Source organism: Halyomorpha halys, unplaced genomic scaffold, assembly GCF_000696795.3.
Source record: "Halyomorpha halys isolate HHAL.00 unplaced genomic scaffold, Hhal_1.1 Scaffold751.1, whole genome shotgun sequence".
Classification (NCBI taxonomy): Eukaryota; Metazoa; Arthropoda; class Insecta; order Hemiptera; family Pentatomidae; genus Halyomorpha; species Halyomorpha halys.
Genome location: NW_027110937.1, coordinates 122,347 through 132,821, shown reverse-complemented (window position 1 = coordinate 132,821; position 10,475 = coordinate 122,347). Strand labels below are relative to the sequence as shown.

At 27.3% G+C, this 10,475-nt stretch overlaps 1 protein-coding gene across 1 annotated transcript in view; it reads left to right on the top strand.

The window, feature by feature from the left end:
* Positions 1-9,601, top strand: part of LOC106685879 (tetratricopeptide repeat protein 39C) — a gene marked incomplete in the record, with an annotated part of 32,933 nt that extends 23,332 nt beyond the window's left edge. Inside the window, 1 exon segment of the mRNA XM_067049052.1 lies at positions 9,147-9,601. Within this exon segment, the coding sequence (XP_066905153.1) occupies positions 9,147-9,159 (13 nt within the window).
* Between the last annotated feature and the right edge of the window lie 874 nt (positions 9,602-10,475).

The following is a 10,475-nucleotide window of genomic DNA, read 5'->3' as shown; positions in this document are numbered from 1 at the left end:
GCAGCACTGCATGTAATACTAATATGACATTAACCTACCCACTCCCTTCGCCTTTTTCATTTTATTTTCAAGTGTAAATGAAACATTTAAATCATATATTTGTTTTCAAATTTAAAGGTAAGGAAAAATACGATCTTAGTGATGGAGCTCTTCTGCTCCCTACTTTTTTATTTTGTATTCTTTAATGACCTGATTACTATCAGGTGTTGATTTTTACCATCACTTAGCTATATGTTTAGTACATAGAGAGGGGAAGTATTATGATCGTGAAAAACATTTTATGCATCAATATAAAAAACCTGGAAATAATTGTACTATGGTTTATGATATAAATTAATTATTTACTGTTATCTCCACTCAAACAAATGTCCTTACCACTTCCTAAAATGGTAAAAGTTAGAATGCTATAAAAAAAGTGACTGAAAATCATAATAAAAAAATATATATCGACAAAAAACTAAATGCCTGATTAACTGAAGTATGGTGTTCCCGAAGTCCCCCTCTCCTGCCTCCAGAGCCCCATAAAGCCTAACTTTTTGGTTTCACTTGTCCCGGCAGCTTATCCCTTCCATTTTACTCCTTCCTCCAGGAGTAGTAATAATAGTAAAGATTATAACTCCACAAAAATGGGATATTTTGGATAAGTGATAAGTACACACGCTCCCCTTATGTTGAAGTAGTACTTAGAAACTTACCATTCCTCATTTTAAGTTAGTTTTTTTATATTTAAAAATTAATAAAACATATTCAGGGAAACCGCTTCTGCAAGGGTTAAAATTTGTAAAACAACCTATAATAGAAAGTAGAACATAATCAATCCATAGATAACTTATGAGAAAGGTTTGTTTATATAAGTTTACTGTTGATTCTTTTACCATCTATCTATTTCTTGTTCAATTAGTGGTTTATTTTTGAAGATATCTGTTTGTTTTTCTAAATGATACATTGTATATTTAATTTAAAATTCCTAAAGTCGGTTGTTCTTTTATGATCTTGATTTTTAGAAACTGACAAGTTTCATTCTTTTTATGTAATAAAATTTTGGCTTGTAAACACTAAAAGGATTTATTTTATTGTATAATTAATAGTCTTGTTATATCTCTCTATTATATAAAAAAGTTTTCAGTGATCACCATGTAATATTTATTTTACATATAATGTAGAATAATAAAAAATTTAATTTAACTGATGAATAAGGCATTCTGTGAAACAGTTGTATAATTTGTAAAATGGGTGTTAGTTCACCATCAGGCGGATAGGTGGTAGCAGAGATGGGTAAGAATTAGTTATAGTTGAAACTAATAGATAAAGTTGCCATGGTTACGGCCCTTATTCATGAATGAACCATTGATAAATAAATATCGTATCCATGGCAACTTTATCTATTAGTTTCAAATATAGCTAATTTTTGCCCAACTCTAGGTGATTTTTCTCTAATTTAAAGTAACCTCTTAAAAGAGGTTTGGTCTGCCCAAGGAATGTCTCCTGATCCCAGGCTTTATCCAAAGTTAATTTAACAGAATTAATAATTTATAATTTTTTTTTTCTGCCAAGATTCCCATTGGAGTCCTGGCCTGCCTTAACCATGGTTAGGGGTCAAAGTTTTTCATTTTGTGGGACCGCCACTCAATGAAAAAAGTCAATGCCCCAGGCCGGATTCGAACCGGCACCACTAATAGTCAACAAATTGGTAAGACTGTGTCTTAACCATTGAGCTACGGATGGCCCTCATAATTACTTATTAGACGATCATAATTTTTTTTTTTCTCATGATTCATAATGAATACATAAAAGATTTGCTTATTTGGGCTCTTTCATTAGATATATTAGTTTTTTACTGACTAATAACTAGTTTCTGATTACAAGGATTCCATGTACAGTGTCATCTCAACCTTATTTATTATAAAACCTTGTGTTATGATAGGCTTTAAAAAGTAGCAAAAGATAAAGAGATGCAGTCAGAATCCTTGAAAAAAACAGTTTTGACTTACAAACAAACAAAAATTTCGGACCATTTCTTGAAAAACAATTCAAAAATGAGTTAATGAACAATATTGTAAAAATATTTTTAATTGATAAATTTTGTTTTTTAATTGATTTGTTATTAATGGGGTTATGTTATTTTCACATGCAGTTATCAGAATTTAATGCTGATCTGAACGCTCTTGGTTTTCGTTAGTGAGTCTATTGCAATACTTTACGATGCTATTCGGTAGGATTTCTAATAATGTTCCTTTACAAGAGATTCAAATTGCAGAAGAGTTTCATTGCATATGTTTGTTTCTTAAAGACATTCCTGAAACTTTAGGTTAAACTGTATTTTAGATTAATTCGCATTATTATCAATAAATTAATACTTTCGCTTTAGTGATGCCATATTTTAGATTCTATGTGGTTTCATTTAAGTAATTTTCCACTAATAATAGTTGTACGAGTTGTAGCATTTACCATTTGAGTGTTTATATTAATAATATCTCATTATATATTAATTGTTATAACTGTTTCTTGTTCTAATTTTTATAAGTATCCATTTCGATATTTGACAGATGGTGGTATGTATGTCCTTTTAAAACCAGAAACTCTCAAATTTTACTGTTAATAACTTTGCTGATTTGTATATAAATTTAAAAAATAAATAATCAAAGAAAGAGGTACGGTTGAAGACTATTAACACTAATAATATTGAATGAAAAATACTTTTATTTTAACTAATAATATTAATTTATTCATACTAATAAGTGGAAAGTGATTAATTTTAATATTATGTAAAATTACATCTTTAAAAATTATTAAAACGAGTAATGAAGCCAAAAAAAAAAATGTTCTGGATGCAATTCTTTATAAGACCTGTCGGTGTGGTCTCTGTTTTGGTATTTTAGGCACTGTATAGCCTTTACCCTGTGTCCATTTGTTGGTTATATCAATGGAAAATTTATGAGTAAGTATTACGGGTACTATATAACTCCTGTCCCCTGTCCCTTTCTAAATTATATTAATAGAAACTTTATAATTAAAGCTTTAATAATTTTAACAATAACTTAGAAATTGAGGAGTGAGGAATAAATATTATGTTGAGAGAAAGTGAAGAAAGGGACAGGGAGAAATAGCAGGAGTGGGAGACGATGATAGAACTTCCCACTAGTAATTACAAAAAAGTAATTTACTTTGTTTATATTCTTCCAAAAATTGAAAGGGATTTAGGAAAAAGTTACAAAAAATCTTATTATTTTGGTTTTGGGTCTATTTTTTTTTATAGGGAATTATGAGGCAGTTATTACTTTAATTAACGGGTAAAAGACAACGTTAAGAATTTTTTTTCTATTTAGATGGCTAATTATATATTTATTTATAGATCTGTTTTTAACATGATTTAACCTAAACTATGATCATTATATAATTAAAATCTGTTCATTATATCTAGTCTTATAATGTTTAGCTATAATAATTCTATCCTATTAAAAATAAGGATGAATATAAAATTATAATTTCTAACACACTTTCTTTTTAGTACAACCCATATATGTAAAGTTATCATTTTATTAGAATTGTTTTTAATGGGTCTAAAAATTACTAACATAATATTAATATGCTATATGTGGGTTGCAGATGGAAGAAATTGATATATTTAGCAGTTTTTCAATTATTTTAATTTACTATTAAAAACCTTCGTGTAGGTGTGTACAGCGTTTTTCTATTGCATACTACAAGTGAGAATTCTTTTTATTAACATTGCTGCAACTGTAACCTTACATATTTTTATGTCATTAATTCTGTTTATCTTTTGATCTCCTACATTATATCTTTGAATTAAATATCATATTAAACAAATCCGTTTCCAGCAGAAGTTAATTTTTAAAAGCTACTAACTTTTCATTCTTTTACAATACTGAAACGACAAGAAAATCAGGCTTCCTCAACATTTATTGAACTAAAAACTCTAGACGTCCAATTTGTTTGTTAAAAAACACACATGACTATAATTAAATATATTTGGAATTCTGACCAGATAATTCTCTCATACTACTTATTCTTAAAATCCAATTTCATCTTATACGTGAAGATTGCTAAGACATGCTACTAAGTTTTAGATTCATTGAAATATTTTTAAAAATCTGTTGCAATGAAAATTTTACTTAAAACCAACATTGAATAGAAATTAATTTATGTTCTAGTTGGGCTTGTGAACAATTATTTCTTTATGATTCATGATTGTAACATTTCCTTTACTGTATTTCCATATTATATTCCATATAAATTAAAGTAAAAATGATATATGATATAGTACATCCAAGATGAGTTTGCCTCTGGGTAAAGGAGGGGGAAGGGTACGCAGTAGCAAACATTTTACCACGGACCTCCACTCTTCTGTCTTCTCTCTACTAAGTCGAATGTACTTCCTTTCCTGGACATTGTAAAATGAAAATTGAAAAAAAAGGTGCACGAGCTCCCTTTCCCAACTGTCCATCTCATTTTAGACATACTATACAAAATGTTAATTCAAAACTATCAATTACCATATATATTTTCCCATCTGTGTCATATGGTGAGTTTATAATCTTTTTTTCACTCTCCATTACCTTTTTTCTACAACTTTATATCTTAGATATTAATTTTCCTAAATTCTTTAGCTTTCCAATTGTATATGATACATCTATATTACCACTCTTGTTTCTGGAAACCATGTTTTCAGCCTTGGAAAATAATTGGTCCATTTTTTATTACTACTAGCAATGCAAGATGATTAATTATTTTTAAAAAACAAAATTAAAGATACTTAAGAGGAAGCCATTTGGAAAATTTGGCATTTAAACCTTATCAGTCTATTTAAACCTTTTTTCAATGAAGATACGACTCGGTACACACACAGATGACCATCGATCCTTCAATAAAACATTTTTCTTTTGAAAAATTTTTATAATCTGACAGATCTTTAGATAAGAGTAAAATTTATATTTATGATTTGTTGTCATTTGATATAAATCACTTTTGAAAGAAACATTTGTTTATTAACTTTCCATTGATTTGATGAAACTTTGATAAAATTACTGGAAGATTATTGATTGACCGTGTGTATAGATGAATGGAATATGGTCTGGGTGCGGTAAAAAAAACAACTCAAATAGTAGATAATTATACTTTTTTATTGAGCCAACATTTCGCACCACGTTGAAGGGCTTCGTCAGGGCTAAAAAAGATACAAACAATATAGTTACAAAAAGGAAAAAAAAGAAAAAACATAAGTATAAAATAACAGGGGTATAAAATGAAAATTAAGATATAATAAGAAAAATTAAAGGTTGTAAATAGTAAATGAAAAGGGTAATAGTAACAGATAGATAAGAGAAGAAATATTAAAGAAAGTTTAAAAATTTAAATATTAAAGCACTTTCTTTAATATTTCTTCTCTTATCTATCTGTTACTATTACCCTTTTCATTTACTATTTACAACCTTTAATTTTTCTTATTATATCTTACTTTTCATTTTATACCCGTTATTTTACACTTACAACGTGGGGCGAAACGTTGGCTCAATAAAATAGTATAATTATCTACTATTTGAGTTTTTTTTTTTACCGCACCCGGACCATATTCCATTCATTAATAAAATTATTTTTCCTTATTTTATTTTTTATAAATACAATTTTATTCTCTAGGTTCAATATTATATTTCTTTTTGAATATTTAAAAATTGATTGGTTAATACTATTTAGTAATGGTGGTTAAAAGGATATAGTTTTACCTGTCCCGCATATAGTATATTAATATACATTTTATAATTTAAGAATTATGTTTTTAACTAAAAACAATTGGTATTTTTTTTAGTTTATTATAATTTTATATTCTATTGGTGGATCATGTTATTTATTATTCAAACCATAATGTTACCTTAACTGTAATTTATAATCTCTATGTTGTACTTATTAAAAAAATTAATAATTATATTGTTGTTATTGTATTTTTTATTAAATTAATGTCAATTTGTTAAGTTTATATTAAGTTGGTTGTTAATTATATTATTATAGTTAAGCCTTTCATTTTAAAAGGCTGTGTATGATAAAGGAAGTTTGCAATAGTAAAATACACAGTGATAAATAGTCACTTTTGGAAAAATAAAATCTAAAAGGCTTATGAGATTGACTACATATTGATTTAGAGAAATATCATAATAAAGTTCTAAAGTTCAAATAGTTTAGAAGAATACTCGTTGTCTTGGCTTATATTTAGTGAACAATTTACTTATTTTTAAGAAGTTATCATTCCAAAATTTATATTTATGTGGAAGTTTTCTCAAATTGATATTAAAACTATGTTATAAAATTGTACTTTGGGTTGTGTAATAATCATGTTGTGCCATTTTATCTTATTATATTTCTACATTAATAACATTGTATTAGAATAATCATTATTCAACGATATACACTGAATTATGTTTTTTTTAATTTTGTTGTGAAGAGTTATTAGTAAAACCTACTAAATTTTATAATCCTGTCATTGCTTATAATAGGGGTATTCATGATGTGCTAAATGTTAAAAGTATTGGATTGTGAGAAGCCTAATTTAAAGTCCATGTTATATAGCAGATTTTCTGGTCAACTTTTTTTGTAAACTTGTTATCTTTACGAGATAATAAAATCTCCAACAGCTTCATCACATCATCATTCCTCTACCTCACTTTGTCCTTGTTTCCTCTTCTATTATTTTCCATTAACTTATTATTATTTTTATTCATTGCTCTGTTAGAGTTCAAAAACAACATGACCAATGAGCAACTAACCTATAAAAAGACAACAGATGAAATAATGTTGAGCTCAGCTGGTTTGTTCTATGATGTCATTCTACATTTAGCAGACCTATTAACAGACCCTCAACCATGTTAAATGTTATATCGTTTTAACATGCTAAAAAGAGGAAATATTTCTCCATTAACAAACTTTAACATGTTAAACTGAAGATCATGAATACCCCTACTGAATCTGTTGCAATCTTTAATTTTTGATTACAGATTACAACTTCAGTTGTAGAAAATCTTAGTAGAGAATGGTATGCCAATAAAAGAAAATTCTTTAGTTTTCATAGTTCCAATGATGTACTAAGTTCCTTCAAAACCAGCAAACAATTCTTTAATAATAAGTTTACTGAATAGTTTTTTTCATAAATTGTTTTTGCCTCTCCGAATTGTTATATATGTTTTAATTTTATTCAATGTTTAATGTTGATATTATTTGTCCATAAATATAAGTAAAATGTGTTTTATATCCTTCACACTTTTGATATAATCATTATGTAAGAAGATTTTACAAATTAAAACAAAAATTACTCAACTAAGAATAATTTTATACTATAGGAATATAATCCAAATAAATGTCTAGTATTAAAGTGTTTATTAAAAGTTCTAGATGTTTAAATGTATATGAGAAAAGTAAATATAAAATTGAAAGGTTAGTGTCTCGCTGGAAAGGCAGGTTACTTATCACTGTTTTTAAATATTCTCAACTTTGTTTTGTTATCCACAAAGATAATATTAATCATTTTTTTGTAAAAGCTTTTCTCAGCTTGTTATTTCAATGCCAATATAATTTAAATAATGAGATGTAGAAGAAAAAAACAGTTTAATATAATACCAAGCCTGTTAAATTAAATTAAATTTTTGTACACAAGCTTTTGCCAAATTTTTATGGTTGTAATTTTATTCCATGTAATGTTTAGGATTGGTGCAAGATATATTTATATATGTATTTAAGGGAGGACATTTCAGGCAAAATATAATTTATGTAGAATCTATAATTAGATTACAGATTGTAATATTAGTAGTTTGTTTCGGAAGATATTTTAACAATCTCTAATGTTAAATCTTGGACAGTCCTATCTCATGAATTATATTACCGTCCAACTACAAAATGTAATTGAGGGAGATGTTGCAATCCTGCCATTGTTAAGTGTTGTGTTTTGTTTTTATTATTCCTTTCATAATATTGTATTTTATATATTTTTGCTTAGACAATCTAGTTTATGTGTTTTATGCAAAATAAAAGTCATTATGATGAAAGATTTATAATTATTTTTAACCTTTACCAATGTTCGGTCCCTTGGACCTGGCTGTATCCTGTTTCATGGCTACTTACCCCATCATCATTGGCGGAAATTTCCTTCAACTCAGTAGCTTTAAATAAATTGAGTAACTTATTAAAAGTAATAAAAGTAGTCATTTTAATTTCCTTGAAAAATTTTAGATTTTAAATGTTCTAATGTTGTTCAAAAAGGAACATAAAAATAGTTATAAAAAACAACTGTTTATTTGCCGAAGTTTCACCCCATTTTGTAGAGCGGCATTAGGGCTAAAAAGATTAAAAAACTACCAATATTTTGATAATGTAGGATAATTTGATAAAAAAAGTTTATTTTTTATTATTTATTTATTGCAATTTACAACTGTATTTACATAAAAATACATCAATAAATTTATTTTTAAGATTACAATGGAGTGATACAGACATGTAGAGAAACTAACCATTGGTAGCACTCTAATCATATTTCTACACTAGAAGGTCTCGATTATTCTTTTCAGACACCTCATGGGATTGTCAGGAATAGAAGAAGAAGCGAAATTAAAAACTAAAGGGTTTTGATGCTTAGGGGGTTTATAATGGAAGGAATAATATCTGGTTCAGGTTAGATCGGTAACATATGGAACATTAAGGTCTTTATGTATGATTTTATTTTAAGGATGTATTAGTAAGGAGCATTGAGGATTTTGGATAGAAAGGATTGGATACAAGAGGAATTCAAAGGTTTAGTCGAGCTCCAAAGCACTCCTCTATGGCCAGATTGGCCTTATTACAGTATTTTATATTTTATATATTAGTATATGAATATGGGGTAAACCTGAAACATGCTACAAAAAGTACAGAATAGTATTGTGGCCAAAATGGAAGTTTTTTTCCACCTCATCGTATTAAGAAATATATTTTATTTATTTAAGCTACTTATTAATTACTATTTAAGTTTTTTTTATTACACCCATCTTCATTTTATATATAACTGTCAATCAACTATCTTCCAAAAGATATTAATGTATTAGCATTTTACAATTTATTAATTGGTTATAATTTTTCTTATAGATATTTAATTTTAATTTTTTTGACAGCAATCCAAAGTGACATAGATCTCGGTCCCAGTTCATCCAATATTATTTAAACTGATGATTCGCTGTTCAAAGAAAATAATGCATACTAGACAAGTTAGAAGAAGATGCTAATGTCATTGAATTTGACTCTCAATACAATTATATTCAGAGGCCACAATACAGAATCCAAAGAAGAGATCCCTAAAGGTGAGAAAGAAATTGTAGAAAATAATATAATTATTGATATAGTAAGAACAGGTTCGAAAGAGGAAGGATCTCTTAGGACTATCTGAGCGAAAATTGCAAATTGATCAGGAGTCAAAGAAGTTTTAAGACGCCAAAGAAAACTATGTTATATCCATACATGAAAAAAGATAAATTGTTTGTATCATATAGGTGAGAAGAAGTGTATTTGCTTAGGATACACCAAGAAAGTGCTTTTTAATAATACAGAGAAAAAAATATGTTACTTTTTTCTTTAAAATCATAGTTTTTTTAAGATGATGAACATAACTTTTAATAATTTCTAGTAAATGGACAAGTTCTTAATAAATATTGTTTTATTCTTTTTTTCAAAACTTTCTATATTCTATTAAATAATTTTATAAATTAAATTGGAAATATTTCCAGAAGTTAACTAAATACTATATGATATAAATACTAGAAGTAAATAAATACTATAGAACTAAATACTATAAATAACTAAATGATTCAAGTATATTATTATTATTCAAAAGATATTATTTTTTTCCTTTTCCTACGTTGGCCCAAGACTCCCGTTGGAGTCCTACACTGCAAGATATTATTTTTTTGGATTTATACAAATAAAAATATGAATGATCCATGAGATTAATGTCAGTACTTATTAGTAAATGAAATATTTCACTGATTAATGATTAAACCATTAAGATACTGCTATCTGCCTTTGATGTTTCCGAAGCCCAAAATAACACTTATTAGCATTAAGGATTCTTGTAGGAAGATGGTCCGGGCAGCGGTCACATGAACTCAAATAGTAAGTTCACTCGGACTTTGACTTCTGTCAAAGAAGCCCTGCAACACGGGGCGAAACGTTGGCTCAATTAAATAGTTATCACTATTTGAGTTTTTTTTTACCGCGCCCGGACCATATTCCATTTATTAATAATACACACGGTCAATCAGCGATCTTCCAGTATGTCCAAATTTTAATTTTATTTTTTATTGCATTCATTGTGTTTTTATATAATTAAAGAACTAAGATTAAAAGAACTGAAATAGCCATTAAACTATTTACTCTTTCAATTAATTTTTTTTTAATATCTTTATTGAAATTTACAACTGTATGTTATACATGCAGTAAATTTGATC